Genomic DNA, 17780 nt, shown 5'->3' with positions numbered 1-17780 from the left:
CTTCCCAATAACAAAGATTAGAAACAGGTCCCACCACATTTGGAATTTTGAATATTTTTATATAATTTTATCATAGACATTAGATATATGAGGTGACTTATTAAACAGAAGAGAGGAAGGAAGGAAGCAAGGAAGGAATGCTGGATGGATAAAAGAGGAAGGGGAAAAGAAGACAGGAGGGAAAGAAGGAAGGATAAAGGAGAAGACAGGAAGGAAGGAAGAAGGGAAGAAATATGACTTTGTTGTTACTTTTCAGCGGTACTTCTATAAGCAACTTGTAAAATCAGAGAGAAGTGGTGGATAATTAGTCCATCCATTGAGGATTTGTTAAGTGTTTACTGTACTTACTGTATGAAATATCTGTGAGAAGCCTAGGATAGTTGGATAGAGAGCTGATATTGAAGCCAAGAAGACCTGGGCTCATAGACTTCCTCTGATTCATATGCCTGCCTTACATTAGACAAGTCATTTAAATTCTGGGCTCCAGTCAGTGTTCTAAGGCTGCGGAGTACACTAAATATTTTGATCTGGATTGATAGACAAGGAATTCCTTCCTAGAAGCTCCCTAATAGAAACACATCATCTATGTATAAGGCTCTAAAGATTCAAGGAAATATGAAATCTCCCATATCCTTCAAAAAGCCAACTATCTGAGGAAAAATAGTCCTTCTTTTATTAAACATCTGCCCTGATCTAGATTCTGTGTTAAGAGTAATATAGACAGAGACAAAGAATTCTGATGACTTTCAAGGAATTTGCAAATGTGGGCTATTGGAACCTTAATCCTCTCTTATTATCTCTCATACACACATTATTCTTTAGTTCAGCTTTCCTTTTGGTCTCACATTTTAGTTATAATTTTGAAAAAATTAATACTACCATTCAATCATTATTTATACATGATATATAATCTAATATGGCCAGATACAGTGTTTTATTCCTATTAGGGTTCTCAGTGTTCATAGAGGGCAACTCATAACCTAAGAATTCTTTCTCCTGAATTATTCCAAATTGGATGCTTCCCCAATGCTCAAAGATGTCCATTAGAAAGGATCCCATTTTTTCTTGGGGTGTGAGTCATTCAACTTTCAGATAACTTTAACTATTTTGTTCATGGAAGGAATTAAATCACAACTTCTGTAACTTTGACCTGTCCTCCTGGGTCTCATAACGTAACTAACCAGAGGAAGCCTAATCCTTCCTGGGCCTAAAAGCAAAATATAACAGAGTCAAAAGATGATGATTATGGTTATGATTCATTATTTTTATTATTATTAACAGCTTTCAAGCATAGTGCATTGCTTAGAATGTACTAGAAATTTGATGATGACTTGCTGAGTTTAATTAAATTAGATTCCATGTTCTAGACTAGACTAGAGTGATAAGATTTAAAACTTGAAAAGAGTTTGAGATTTACTAGTCCAGTCAACTCATTGCATAGATCATGAAACTAAAACCTAGGAGAGGCTGACATCCAAATTCTCACAGATAATTAAAATTTGAACTAGGCCTTCCATTTCCAGAGTCATTATTCTTTCCTTATAATATGAAAGTCACACGTGACATATTTGAAGACCTGTCATGTCCAAATTCCTCCTTTTATTTAGGATAAAATTGAGCAATGAGAAGTGACTTACACACACACACACACACACACACACACACACATACTTGTAGATGCATCTAACTGCTATGAAAGATTTCAAATAATTGGTTAATATTTTTCTTCTTAATCATAATAATCAACCTCTGGTTCCAAAAAGTTTTAAGCATGTAATGAAAGGATTTCATGGAAAAAGCCAAGGAATATAATAGAAAGACTTATGGATCTAGAATCAGATTTCAAATGCTAACTTGACTTGGAAATTTTCTATATAAGGATTGTTAAGAATTTAATAAACACTCTGAAAGTACAAGTATAAGTAGAAAAAAGCTTATCTCTGCTTCCAGCAAGTTAGAAAGAATGGATGTCATTCACTCTTCAAAATGAAAACAATGGGCATCTAGGTGGTGCAGTGGATAGAGCAATGACATTGAATTCACGAGGTTCTGAGTTCAAATCCAGCCTCAGACACTTAATAATTATCAAACTCTATGACCTTGGACAAGTCACTTGACCCCATTTCCTTGGGGAAAAAAGCAAAGAAAAAATGAACACAAGATGATTTTATTGGTATGCATTTGGAGGAAAAAGGGAGCAGGTAAGACCTCATGTAGGAGGTGGAATTTGAATTGAGCCTATGAACAGAGTGACTTTGAAACCTCAGTACTGTCATCTTACTAGCTCTAGTCTAGTTATTTAGATAGTCTGTCTGATATTTAATATTTATTAAGTGCCTATTATAAGCCAGGCACTGTGCTAAGCAAAGAGATATGAAGAAAGATTAAGTAAATAAATACACCTTTTTATTTTTATGATTTTATGATTTTTTCCATTTTTAACTCTCACCCAAAGAAGGCAAAGAAGTTATATCAATAATGCAAGTGAAATTATACAAAATATATTTCTATGTTTGCCATGTCACAAAAAAGATCAAACAATTATATTTCCAATTTGCATTCAGGTTATCAGTTTTCTCTCTGGAGATAGACAGCATTTTATTTCTTTGGGTTTTTTTTTTTTTTTTTACCAAGAGTCATTTGGCATTATCTGGGATCTTTAGATTGATCAGTTGCCCAGTCTTTCATAATTGATCATAGTTTTGTGATCTCAAAATTAAAACTCCCGAATTTCAGAACTTCCAGGTCAAGAAGCAATTGAAATATCAAAGAGCTACGGTCAGAACCTCACAAGATTTCCCAGCTTCCATGTGAAAACACGGGAGGACTCTGAATCTGATTTTTGATATATTAAAGAGATTAGGACAACACAAATAAAATACTCAGCAAAACCGACTATAATTTTTCAGAAAAATTGGAAATTTACTGAGAGATCTTGCAAACATTCCCAATGAAAAGATTAGAATGGAATAGATTTGGTATCCAAACACGAGACCCAAGAGAAGAAGAAAAATGTTTAGCATGAAAGAGTGATGTAGTAGAGTTAAACTCATCATTCTTTGGTAAGAAGATGATACTTCTACTTTCACCATATCTCCATGCTCAGTCAGTCTTAGGACTCTTGGTCTCTCTTTTCTACCACTGTAGAAGAAAAATGGACATAAGAGTGAGGATTATTCAGAAACCATTAACTGCAGGCAGCTAGATGGCACAGTGGGTAGAGCACCAGCCCTGGAGTCAGGAGTATCTGAGTTCAATTCTAGCCTCAGACACTAAATAATGACCTAGCTGTGTGGCCTTGAGCAAGCCACTTGACCCTATTGCCTTGCCAAGAAGCTGAAAAAAAATTAAAACTTTTCTAAAGTTAACTGATTTATGGATCACCAAAAAAATTGTATCAACTCATGGCCACCCTCTTGTGATTAACTCTCCTGACATACATAGATATAGATAGCTATTTAGTCAGCACATACGGAGAAGGGACTAACCTGCTACTTCTCTGACTTTACTCTGAGCTTGATCCCTATCTTAACTTCACAGAACCTCAGCATTGATTCATCAAGGACTTCTCCAATCTAATTATACCCTAAAGTCAGCGATGTAGTAAAACTTACATGAGATAGTTAATTTTTTTTTGTAAAACCTTACCAAGGAACTAGCTGGTGCAAGGGATAGAACACTGACCATGGATTGGAGGATGGAAGTTTGAACCTGGCCATACACTGGGCTGTGTGATCTTGGGCAAGTCACTTAACTCTGATTGCCACGCAGCCATCTCTAGTTGCCCTGATACATATCTGACCACTGGACCCAGATGACTCCAGGAAAGAAAGTGAGGCTGGTGATTTGGTGCAGACTCACCCTTACTCAAATCCAATTCAGGTGCTTGCCATGGTATCACCTCCCTGATGGACCAAACATTATTAATAATTTCCTGTAAATATTAAAAACCAAATACAAATCCTTATTCATTTTCTTCTCATGATTACTGTTTTACTAGACTATCGATAGTCTAGTCTTCTGTTTCATCATAACTTCTTTCACTAGGTCTCCTCCTGCACTCCTGCTGAGCTCACACAATGCTCTACAGAGCCGTATTAGGGATGTGACGCTAAATGTTCAACAACTAGGCTGGCGATGGGATTAAGGAACATATACAAATATTCTTTTAATTTTAATATGCATAATTAGTGTATCAGCAAAACAATAAAGCCATCCGTATTATATAGACAACTCTTTTAAAATATACATGGCAATGTTATAACTTTTATAATTGGTTCCCCAAAGTCAGTAAGGATAGACTTCTACAAATCTCTACCTAGTATCTCTCCAACTGGAGTGGTAAGTCACTCTTGAATAAGAAGTATCTGAGGGGTGGCTAGGTGGTGCAGTGGATAGAGCACCAGCCTTGGAATCAGGGGTACCTGAGTTCAAATCCAACCTCGGACACGTAATCATTACCTAGCTGTGTGGCCTTGGGCAAGCCACTTAACCTACCATTGCCTTGCAAAAACCTAAATAAATAAAAATAAGAAGTATCTTAATATATTCTTATGCATTTTGCAAGATTTTGAAATTTAGGAAGTCATGGCAATGGAATGTAATTATAGTAGGAGTAAAAGTATGGCTAAATGGCTACAGATCGACCTTAGAGCTGCAATTTAGCTTCAAGGTCTTCCTCAGAAAGATCTTGGCTATGTAACCATGAACACTTCATTCTTCATACGTCATTTACTGTAGGTAATTCTGTTAATTAGACATTTCAGTGCAAGTAGCTATTTTTTCCAGGTTGAGGAAGATCTTTAATTGGATGCTGCCTATGAAATCACAGGAATAGCCCCCATCCCTAAACCTCCCTCAGAGATCAATTAGCTTTTGGAAAATTTCCATATTTGTCCAGCCTAGAGGTGCCATTTGCAGTCAATCAGAACATGTTAAATCCTTGTTTTGAGGCGCCTAGATGGCACAGTGGATAAAGCATCAGCTCTGGAGTCAGGAGTGCCTGGGTTCAAATCCAGTCTCAGACACTTAATAATTACCTAGCCATGTGGCCTTGGGCAAGCCACTTAACCCCATTTGCCTTGCAAAAACCTAAAAAAAAAAAAAAAAATCCTTGTTTCGCCTCCTGGCCTTCACATACTTGAAAACAACTCTCATGACCTATCTGAGACTTCTCTTCTCCACTTCCTGTAGCTAACTTGCATTTGCCTTAAACTATCAGATCACTCATTCCAAAATAAACAAAGAATTGTAAAGTAAATGGAAAGCAAGACATGCTTGTTAGATACTCCACTGATGAGTAAAATGATAGGTGAATGGATAGATGATTGACATAAAGATATAGCTATGTAGACAAATATGATTTCAGCTTACATTTTGAAACTTATTTTGTTGATATTTAAAATAATTGTTCCAATATCTTTGCTTTTAGTTCTGCTATGTTTTCACACAAAACTCTATATTTTCTGCATATATATATGTATATACATATATATACATATACATATATATATATATATATCACACTGTGCATATTTTAAAAAACATGGAGGGAGGGGTGAAAGAAAAGAATTCTTAGGTCACAAGCTATCATGAACAATGGCTCCACACATTTTGATTTTTAAAGCCACCAAGCTCTGGTTTTGTTTTCTTTTTCCTGGAACCAAGAAGAAAGTTGCATTTAATTTACTAATTACACATTTCTTGAAAGACCAACAGAACAACATGACCAAGGATGGGTACATGGACAATTCACTGAAAGGGGCATGCTGGGACCTTGAAAATATTCCTGGAAGAAGGAATGAAAATGTCATGAGCCTATTATCTGTGCATTCAGATATTTTGTCAGAAGGTGACTGGCTTTCCATTTCACAGGGTAGTCAAAACCAGCCAGGAGCAAATTTTTTCCCCCTCTCTGAACAAATGCTTTCTATATTGTTCGCAAAGGAAAGGGGGACAGAATCTGGTTATTTAGAATATGTGACTTACAAGAAAACTAGCTTATTGTAGGAAGGATGCAATTCAAAAAAGAAGAGGTTGATCATAGCAATGGAGTTTTCTTAAGAAAGTTTAAAAAATATGGAGTTTTCTTAAGAAATATGACTGCTGCACAAATAAATAGCATCAATAATACATATTACAAAAATATTTACCCCCTTGCAAAGATATGGGAAAACCACTGGGCAATCACTTTATTGCCCTTTTAGGAATATAAAGGAGAGAAAATGATATAGGTGGACACTAGCACCCTGGAGAGAACTTATAGTAGAGTGCTACAAGCTTTGGGCAGACAAAGATGGACTATTGTCTGCAGCCTTGGTGGGAATGCCTGCATTGATGGGATTATGTATTCACTGAAGTATTAATAAGGGTTCAAAGTAAGAATATCCTAATCTGTGCTTTTGCATGAGAACAAACTCTAACATAAATGTGGTAAATATTCATATTGGCTCATTTTTTAATCATAGGGTTTTATTCTAAAAAGGACCTTAGAGATCAGACCATGTGATAGTTTCATAGTAAAGATTGAGAATGTATGCAGAGAGATGTGCATAACATTGCATTTTATCGCTTCTGTAAACAAGTGGAAATGCTATTATTTGTTCTGGAGAATAAAATCTATTCAAAATTGGCACAAAAAATTCCAAAAGTGATTCCTTTAAAAGTTAAATCGCTATGTCGAGATTCGAAACTAAACCCACAGGCACCACTGTATGCCACTGTTGACCTCAAAACAGATGAGAGACAAACACCCACCTCTGCTAGCTCAGGGTGCAGAGGGACTTTTATCCCCCAACTCTATATTTGGTTAGTGATTTTAAGATGTCTTTTTCACTCAGGCATTTTTCAAGAGCAAATACTTATTTATATACTTTAAATATATTCTTGTTCAGATATCCTCAGGCAGTGAATTCCCTGGATGTTCACAATTTACTTTAGTGTCTTGAAGAGGTTATATTTTCATTTTTAGTGCCACATTCCTTTTATATGGAATATGAGTAATAAAAGGACCCAATGGAGAACACTTGCTCTCTGTTAGTTTTCTTTTTTGACAACAGCATCCCTACATCTCAGAGCTAGAAAGGACCTAAGTGGGCATCAGCTCCAATCCATCCCTTTATAGAATTCCTTCTAGCCATTTTAAGTTAACAAGCATTACGTAAAAGATATACTTTGTGCCAGCCATTCCAGCCTTGGCTCAAAGTTATGTCACGAGAAGAAACCCTCTGCTTCATGAGGTAATGTATTCTATTAAGGGAACCTACAATTATTCAATTTTTTCTCATTCATTCATTTATTCATTCAAGCTTTAAGAGACTCATTAAGTGCCCACGGTCTTTCAAGTACGGTTATAGAAACTGGATATGAATTTCAATTCAAAACTTAGCTCAATGTTACTGTTCACTAAAAGCCTTTTCTATACCACCCCCACAACTCCTAAAAATCTTCTGTATTGGATTTAAACTGATCTCCTCTAAATCTGCTTGCATCCCTATAAAATTATATTTTGTCTTTTTTCCCTTTTGTCTTATACAAATTATGGATATATATTAAATATTATATATATATATATATATATACACACACGTTATGTACATGTTCTCTCTCCCAATAGAAAATAAATTTCTCCAGGTCAGATTCCATTTTAATTTTGTCTTTCTACAATGTTTAACCTCATTTCTGGACTATGAATATTTCTTGATTGATACAGTTCCAAAAATGAAGCAGCTCCTTGACTTCATCTAGTTTACATTCAATGGACAGGAAAGTATCATGTATGCTTAAGTCAAGGGAAAATGGTTTCAAAATTAACATGATTTTATGGGTAATTATAAACATTGGAGACCAGGAGGAGAGAAGACTAAATCTTTTGTATGAAGCAATTTAAATTGTCTCTTAGGAACATCTATTTTCTGTTCTCTCAGGTCAAGAAAAATCAATCTTCCTTAGGAATCTCATAAAAATGCTTGAGGCCAGTGGCCAACATTTCCTCCTTAGTCTGATTTTCTTTGCATTCAACTCTGCTTCATTAACGTCCCATTCGTGAAAGATGAATTTAAAGGATCATATCATAGCTTTGGGTGAAAAAAAGAGGATCTGTCTGTGGCCCAGCTATTGCTTCTGAGTTTGCTATAGTAGTCACCTTGAAAGAAGCATTGATTGCATTGATTACCTTTGAGGAGCCACAATCTAGCAAGTGGATGGAAAGAACATTAAGATTTATCTTTTAAGGATTTGCTCCAAGGAAAGGGGGGAAAAAATAAGCCACAGCATCTCTCACTGTGGGAGGACTCCTATTTTTTTTTCCTTTTATCTTCTTTTCTCCTCTGATTCTCTATATCAGAAGGTTTCCTGAGTGAATTGAAATATCAGCCTTTGTTATTACAGGGTTTGTTTTGTTCATGATAAGATAACTCCTGTGGAGGTAGAAGGGTGATGGGGGAAGTAAGGAGGGATAAACTTTTAATATGAAAAGGATAGAAGGCCAACCTATGGTAGATCTGATTCTCTGACTAAATACCTGTTTCTCAATGCTCCCACGTGCACACCTCTTCCCCCTCAAATAATCTCTTCTGTGTGTTTTCTTGTGATCCTTCCTGCTTTCCCATGGTGAACACTATCAAAGCTAACTCTTGAAGTAAATGTTCAGAAATTTCAACTTAAAAGGAGATCAGCATCTCATCACTTGGCGAGATGCTTTGGGGCTTGCTAAAGAGCACAGACAATTTAGAGTGGTTTTAAGCAGATTCCTCTTTTTTTGTTTTGCTTGCAGGTACAATCATCGTGGACAACATGCTCATCAAAGGGACAGCTGGGGGGCCCCATCCTACCATTGAGCTCTCGTTAAAGGACAACACAGATTACTGGGTGATGTTGGATCCAGTCAAACAGATGCTCTTCCTAAATAGCACCGGCAGAGTCCTGGACAGAGATGTTAGTTGGTTTCTTTTGTGCTCACTTTTCTCTTGTTCACATTTGCCTTAGGGAGGCAGAAAGTTTAGAAAGAGACCATTCTTATCTTAACGTCAATAAGTAATGTGTGACTAATGAATGGGAGAACACAGTTACAGTGAAGTTTTGTTTTGAACTGTGCAAATTAGAGTAATTGGCATGCTTAAAAATGGATAGGAAAGATTTAGCTTCTTTGATGAGGTGAAATAAATTGTCACTTTTTTGGGAAGCAAGTCATAACTTTTACATTTTGAAATGTTATTCAGTCATTTTCTAGTTCCTTAACCATGGTGTGTATGGGGACCCTGGATTCTTGGGAGTCTAAATAAATGGAAAAACTCTTAGGAAGATCTCAACAATTTGATAAGTTTAAACTCAACCCCATGGATAAATATGTGTCCATCCTCTGAGAACCATCCTAGATAACCTCAGAGTGGTCTGTCTAATATAAGCTTGATTCTAGGAAGGTCATTGATATAGTGATAGATATTTTTACAACAGCTCCTCAAGGTCCTCTTATTCATATAACGGTGTTTGAAACTGCTTTGGCAAAAACAGGATGATAACAAAGAAATCAGTCCCTGAATTATTGTAAATTAAAAAAAAAGCTCCCTGGACGCAAAATAAGGAGACTCAACTTCATAATCTGAACACTCGCCGCAGTAGTGTTACTAGTTATGTGCGTCATCAAATAAACTCCCAAGTTTTCTCATCTGTTTAAAAAATGAAGGGAATTTATATTCCTTGTAATGCCTTTGAGTTTTAGTTCTGTAAATTTAAAGAAATCTTTCTCAGTCAATTAGCTAATTTATGCTCTTACAAAATGCTAGAATGAGAGATTTAGTTCTGTAAGAGATCTTCACCTTCATCCAATCTAATGCCTTTACTTTATAAATAAGGGAACAGCAACTCAGAGAAAATGATTGGTATATTAGTATGTAGGAGACTTGAAATGTAAACTCAAATTGTCTGATTTCTAACCCAATGTTCCTATTACTGCATCAGGATGCCTCCCATAGGAATGTACATAAAATTAGCAACTGCAACCTGCAAAATCCAAATGGGAAAGGAGTTGTTGGAAGTGAAAAATGTCTCTTGAGGGGAGATGATAAAGATAGCATTCATATATATATACATATGTGTATGTGTGTATGTGTATATATATATATATATATATATATATATATATATATATATATATATATATATATCCATCCATCCATCCATCCATCCAGGTGTGGAAAGGGTTAGCATGAAATAGTGAAGGTAGGGCATTTTCAGTGCCAGAAAGCTTCCCAGTTCTATGGAATTACCACTTTGATGACAGTGACAGTATACATGGGGATGTTGATGATGAAGATGATAATGATAGTGGTGGTGGTGTCAAAAAGATGATTCCAATGATGAGTATAAATGGTAACCGATATTAATATATAACATTTTTAACATTCCAATCTAATAATGCAGTACAATGATGCCTTATTTTAATAAGGAAGAAAATGCATTCATTCATTCCTTTTTAACCATTACTATGAGTCAGACACTTTGATAGGCATTGAGAAATATTCCCTTCTTTCAAGAAGAAAACATACTTTTAAGTAGAAAAAATCTATATGTGTATATATATAATTATATATGAATTCCCTTTTGTTTAAGTGATTGTCTTATGGTTGTGAATGGGAAAATAAATGGGATAATGTAATTTCAGTTCTGACCCTTAGCTTTTCTTGTTTTATTCCTGAATTTGGTCAAACTCTATGGTTTACTTACAACCTTTCAGGTAGCAGTAATGATTTTTTTATCACTGTTGATTATATTATCAAACCTGTATTCTGAAAATCCTACTTAAGGACCTGTAGACTATCTGTGAATGTAGCCAATTCTAAGACAAGGTAAAGTTTGGCTAATCTGTCTTTTGAAATGAAATAACAAAGGAAATAGAACATTAAGATACTATGAATGTGTGTGTGTGTGTGTGTGTGTGTGTGTGTAAGTATAGAAGAGTTTCCTTTTGGTTGGTGATCCTCATTCTCTTAGGATAGCTAGTGAATGCCTCCAGGAGAAAGTCTTTGCCATCTATTTCAAATAAACACTCATTGGATCATCAATTTAGAGAAGTGGAAGAAAATTTATAGGCCATCTCTTCTACTCCTTATTTTAATCAGTGTTTGTAAGAAAGGTCCTGCAAATTTACAATCTAAACTAATAATGAACAGCTATTCTCCATGAGATGAAGCTTAAAAATTTAAGCATATGTGAATTTAGCATTGCTGTTGATTTGTGTTCTTAATTTTGGGCACCTTGCCTTTAAAGGAATTTATCCATCTCTCAAAATTTCTGAATGAGTCCTATAAACAATGTATAAATTTCCATCAGTTTTTCATTGGACTGTTAAAGTCCCCAAATATCTAAAAGTATAAAACTCACTCTTTTTTGAGACCTAAATCACAATATTCAATGATACTAAGATGATAGAGAGTGTTGTGGAGAAGATAATCTGGTTCCTATCTCTCCCAAATCCTTATTTTATATATAAGGAAACTGAGGACAGAATAGGCAAGAAACTTGCTTAAGGATACACATACACAGAGATTGAGTCACAGCTTAAATTTGAACCTGCTAACTCCAAAGCCAGAATTCTTTCTACTCTATGACATTGAACTTAATGATATGTGAATCATTGTTAAAGGAATCGATGTTTTGTTATTATATATTTTTCCATTTACCCCAAATATCTTTTCATCCATTTCTCTTATAGCTCCACAAGTTTCCTCAGTTGTTTTAAGCTATCTGTGGCTTGTACAATTGTCTCAGAAAGTAAATTCTTTATTTATTAAAAATAGATAAATGTGTGTGTACTCCATAAAATATTTTGAGCAAGTTTCCTAAATAAGCTTCAGCTACTTTTCATGACAATTTTAAACATTTCCAAGTTCCCTTAATCTCCCCTTCCACACTGAACATCTGTCCATTTCTATGATCCTCTCAAAAGCTTATTTATAATTTCAACCTTTATCATCTCTTTAGGTAAAAAAAACATCAAAAAATGAATTACTCATTGGATAAAAAGCCCTTCTTTTTAGAATTTCAAGAACATTGCTTACTTTATTTATTCATTTCTAAACTTAATCAAATTGTCTCATCTCATTTTCCTCACTTCTCCTTCTATCCCTACCGTCTTCTCTCCCCTGGTGGTGTTTCTACCCCCTCCATTGCCTTTTTATTTGCTGATAAATTGTGTTTTTTTAATTCATTTGCTATAGATATTAGGAACAAAAAATATTCTTAAAAAACAGAAAAAAGAGAAACCATGGCAAACACTATTCCTACCTGTGGAGACAGACTACACTTGGACTAAAATTGATGACAAGAATACATTTTTATCTTCACTTCCAAAGAATTGTGTTTACAAAGGACTGAGAATCAATAGCCTTTGTGGATCATTAGAAATTTCTTTATTTTTTGTTTAATAGTTTGGAAAGAGCTACTAAGCTCTACATTTATCACCTCAATAAATTCCCAATGTAAGGATCCTCTTAAATTTTTGATTCTTGAAAGATAAAAATGCAAACATTTTAGACATTTCCCCCTACATTGCTAAACATTGTTCATCTGAAGAATGTAAAATACCTGCTCTGCTTGGCTATCTATGAAAGATAGCTGTTGCAGTAAGTTACTCCAAAATTATGCTTATTTTCTTTATTAGTTGAACAAAACAATTAAAGAGAAATAGTGAAAATTAAATTATAGTGACTTACTTTTTTGTGTTTAGCTATGACAGACAAACCAGTTTCCTCAGCCTATTCCTAAGCACTTTGGTGTCCCTAACCTCTCACTAATCTACTTAGTAGAACTACAATTGACATATTTACGGCCATCCCATACAGCAGAATGGAATCTATTCTAATATCAGATTATAATGTGTCGGTTATATATTAGCCATGGGGAATTCTTGCCTTCAGCTCTGAACCATTAGGGTGAGAATTTATTGCTTTCTGTGTTCAATCTAAACTCAGACGGAGGGAGGGAGGGAATTGGACTATAGGAGTAAAAAGCATTGAAAGGTTCCTGAATATTCCTAATGTGTAAGTATTTAGGCTCTCCAATTGGTGACTTGGTGAAACAGAATGGTGATCTTCTATGTGTAAGTAGGATGACATTTCTGTCCTTATAGTCACAATACAAGTGGGATAAGGATGTTAATGAAAAAGTTTTATTTATTGTTCATGCAATATTTTCAAATTAAATATGACAGGAGTCCAAAAATAGAACCAAAAGGCACCCCAGAGGACATCTCCAAAATCATCCTAAATTGCAAATTGGAATCACAATCTAGAATATAAAACTTATGTGGTCGACTAGTCCATCTTCCTCCTTTTATAATTATGGGAATTAAGGGGCAAAGAAAGACAAACATCATGCAGGCGATTGTCTCTGAAGAGCCTCTGCCCAGGATGACCACAAAACATGTATCTTGTCTTAGATTATATTGAGATATGTACCATCTCTCTACCAATCTTTTGAAATACACATACTCATACATTTAGAAGGGACGCAAAGAACCACAAAACCCAATCTCCTATTCAAAACAGGAATCCTCTATAGAAAACTATAGCATCCATTCACTATTTGAAGACCTCCAAGGACAGGGAAGTCAGCACATTCATGATGAGTATGATAGCACTTTAAAGTTTGAAAAGTACATCACATGATACTTCCAGTGAACCTGAAAGTACTCCTGGGATATTTTATTGTTCCCATTTTAAAGATAATAATAGTAATAGCTTTTATTTGCATATTACTCTAAGGGTAGCAAAGTGCTTTCCCTATATTATCTAATTTAATTCTTATAAGAATCATTAATGATAGGTACTATTATTATCCTCATTTCACAGATCAAGAAATTGAGACAACGGGCAGTTGAGGGAATTGCCTAGGATCACCCATTAACAAGCATGTGAAACTAGATTTGAATCCAGCTTTTCCTGATTCTAAGCTCAGTATCTATCCAAAGTGTCGTCAAGTTACATAAAATAATGGGAATAATCTCACAGAATAAATGACTTAGTCATAGAATTATTTACTTTTGTAAGAGGGATTTGTATCCAGTTTTTCCATCTCCACATTCAATACTCCATACTATACCTTAGACCCTTTCAAAGGCATTAGGTTCAATAGCTGGACTGTCCCAATTACTGCAATGCTCCCCCTATTTGCCATATTAAACTACTCTCTGTTTCCCTTTCTGCCAACCATTGGTGTGATTTTTTTTTTTTTGCCGTTGAAGCCACACACATATTTAAGCAAATCCCTCTTCCACATAACTAATTCAAAAAATTAAAAAAATTCTATCATGACTATTAAAGGAGTCATGACAAAAATTCTATAGACAAACAGACATCTTATTAAGACCTGGTTTGAATTCCTGTTTGTGATCTGTACTACCATATTTCCCCCAAATAAAACCAGGTCTTATATTAATTTTTGCTCTAAAACACATTAGGGTTTATTTTTAGGGAATATCAGTTTTTCCATGTTTAACAATCCACCTATTTATGTAGAAAATTACATTTATTTATATACAAAAATCTATATTTATTCAAATACAGTCACTTCTCCTAGATCATCATAACTCTCCAAACCCTAAATTCCAGACTGATTTTTTTAGGTCTCCAATTCCTATAGAACCATTGGTCCTCAATCTGTCATGCCCAGAAATAGAGCTCTTCTTAAATAAGTGCTTCTTGTCCATGTAGCCAGCTCAAAATGCACTAATACAACATCATACCATGCATTCTTCACCTAAGTCACCACCTTTTGTAGGCTAGGATTTACAATTTCTTCCTGCTGATTTCTCTCCATTCAATTTTCAATGTCATCATTTATTTGTATGTGCAAATGGTCCTTGACTGGCTTGTGTATTGTGATATCAAGAACCTGGGGCTAGTCATTCCTGTGGGAATCATTATTTGATCTATTCTTCTCTCTGCAAAGAAGGTCTTCATGTCTTAGTGTGGTGAGTGCTGGCTGAATCCCAGACTGGCAGATCTCTTTGATCACCTCACAAAATAAGTGGCAGCATTAAATCAACCCATTTCTATACCTACTTGCTTGTACTAGTACATTTTGGTTACAAGAACATAAATGCATGAAACCCATTCAGTGTTACCTTTCTTGCCCTTAGTGGTCAAATTATCAAGTGTGCCTGTTATTCATGAATTGTGTCTGTAGTTCAGTGGGTTATTTGGCAATAATTTTGAGTTCATTTTTTTACATAGGTGTATACCTCTCATCTAAAGACATTCCCTTGGGTATTTGTAAATTTTAATTATAGTTTGTATTATTTTAAGTATTAATGTCAATAATATTATTTATTTATATCTAATGATAGATTAATATTACTTTGTATAATTCAATATGTCCATTAAATATGTCCATCAGATGATCTTAACTGGGACTTATTTTGGGGGGGCAGTAGGACTTTATTACAAGCTTCCTGAAAAATCTTGCTAGACTTTATTTTCCAGTTAGGTCTTATTTTGGAAGAAATACAGAAACTAAGCAGCAATTCACATGGCAAAAATACCTAGAACCAGAGGCAATTCTGTAAAATTCCAAGAAAATTGTCCTTAGCAGGACTTCCCTAAACAAATTAAATCAAACATCTGTTTCAATAATTTTAATAATAGTAAAACCCAAAACTATGTAAGTCTAAATTAAATGTTGGTAGTTCATAAGGTGGAATAGTGAATGGATCATTGAATAAAGAATCAGGAAGAACAGAGTTTAAATCCTGCTTTAGATATTTACTAGTCATTCAGTTCTGAGCAAATCACTTAACCTCTCTCTGCCTCAATTTTCTCATCTGTTAATTGGTATATTCATAGCACCTATCTCACAAGCTTGATATATGGTTCAAGTAAATTTGTTTATAAAAGATTATAAATGAATATATTCATTTTCATTCATGCATGAGTAAGTAAGTGGGAATATGCTTACTTATGGATGAATATAGATAAGTATTTACATATACATGTGTGTGTAAATCCATTGTGGAGGGATATGCATATATAAATATATGTATATATATTATTTGTCTATATCTCCCTATATGTATCTCCTCAACAAAGCAAAAAAAAAAAAAAAACTAAACAAATGCTAACTATAAATACAAATAAAAAATGCTAAATTGTCTTCTAGGGAAGACCTTCATCATTTTCTCAGTTGAGTATTCTCTGACAAGATTTCCCTATGCTCATCATTGGTCTCTTCTGGAGAAACCTCCAGTCTATCAATGTCCCAGACAAAATCCTCAATCTTTCCCAAGATTCCTTTCCCTTCTTCATCCTGAACCATTCTGTCATTGTGGGTCAGAATAACATTTAATATAATAAATCTCATTTTTGCTTCCTCTGCCTTAGGAAAGTGGATGATCTAAGAAAGAAATATTTTTTTAAAAACATGTCAGATTCTCAGATATTTTAAAAATGAGATTTCCATGAACTGAGTGAATGTCAAGGGGATCCTGGAGAGCAATAGGCTTGTAGTTAAGATGATTGGGATCTGAATTCTTGGATGCTTATTAACTGTGTAATTCTTAGAAAATCAATTTGGGTGGCCTTAGTTTCCCCATCTTTAAAATGAGCTCAGTTTTATTATATAAGGTTGCTTCCAGATCATAGTTGATAAATCTTTGATCAAACTGATTTTCCTAACAATCCTGAGTCTTGCTTTTATTGCGATTTTCTACTTTGTATTACAAAAGCAACATCCAGCTATAGACTTTTTTTAGACTAAAATGTGTGATATGATTTTTTACTTTGTACTTTGGTTTTTCTTCTGTTCTTGGATCCAAATATGCTTCCCCGTACTCATATATGGCTTTGCACATGGTTTTATTCCTTTATAATGTTTATTTCTAATCTTCCTTCCTGTTGGATATATTTCTTTTCATCAAAATTAGATTTAGAGTTGGAAAGCCTTTAGGTATCACTCAATCTGAACTCATTTTATAGATAAGGAAACAGAAGTAGTTAAAAAAATAACCAAGTCATACAAGTAAGAATAGATTTTTAGTTCAAGTATATTGACTGCACACCTAGTATTCTCTCCATGATGCTATGCTGTTATTGTTTTGGAGCAACCAGCAGTTGTATAGCATTTTAAAGTTTGCTAATTGCTTTATGCTTGTTAGCCCCTTTGATCCTTAAAAGAACCCTGTGAATTATATGCACTTATTCTCACCATTATATAGATGAAAACTTGAACTTGAGAGGAAAAAAATGACTTGTCCAGAGCCACACAAGGCAGAATTTGAAGTCAGGTCTTCCTCAATACAAGTCCCATGCAAGTTCTGTTCACTAGTCTTTTATTCAGTCATTCAGTTGTATCTGACTCCTAGTGATGCCCTGGACCACAGCACACTGAGATTGGGTCTTCTTGGCATTGGTATTGGAATGCTCTGCCATTTCCTTCTCCAGGGGATTACGTCAAACACAAGTTAAATGACTTGCCTAGTGCTTGAGTTTCGATTTGAATTTAGGTCTTGCAAGCTCACGTGTCTTTGCCTATTCATGTGAGCAGCTATATTTATGTTTTTATGTGCATGTGTATATGTATGTATTTTGTACAATAATACATATATGTATATATGTTAGATAACAGAGTATGTGATAAATCATCATCATCATTATCATCATCATCATCATCACCCTTGTTGTTGCTATTAATACTGCTGTGGTTCCAAAGCTTAGGGCATTCCAAATATCATCATTTGATTTAATACATTATAATGTGACAAGGCAATATATTATATCCCAAAATGATTT

General features: G+C 34.6%; 1 protein-coding gene across 3 annotated transcripts in view; it reads left to right on the top strand.

Annotated features, from left to right (window-relative positions):
• Positions 1-17780, top strand: part of PCDH15 (protocadherin related 15) — a 2110989-nt gene that overhangs the window by 1438395 nt on the left and 654814 nt on the right. For all 3 annotated transcript variants that reach the window (XM_074232276.1, XM_074232274.1, XM_074232275.1), the window contains one exon: positions 8774-8934. In XM_074232276.1, the coding sequence (XP_074088377.1) occupies positions 8774-8934 (161 nt within the window). The remainder of the gene's footprint in view (positions 1-8773; positions 8935-17780) is intronic.

This window comes from Macrotis lagotis, chromosome 4 (assembly GCF_037893015.1).
Source record: "Macrotis lagotis isolate mMagLag1 chromosome 4, bilby.v1.9.chrom.fasta, whole genome shotgun sequence".
NCBI lineage: Eukaryota > Metazoa > Chordata > Mammalia > Peramelemorphia > Peramelidae > Macrotis > Macrotis lagotis.
This window is presented reverse-complemented; position numbering and strand designations above follow the sequence as displayed.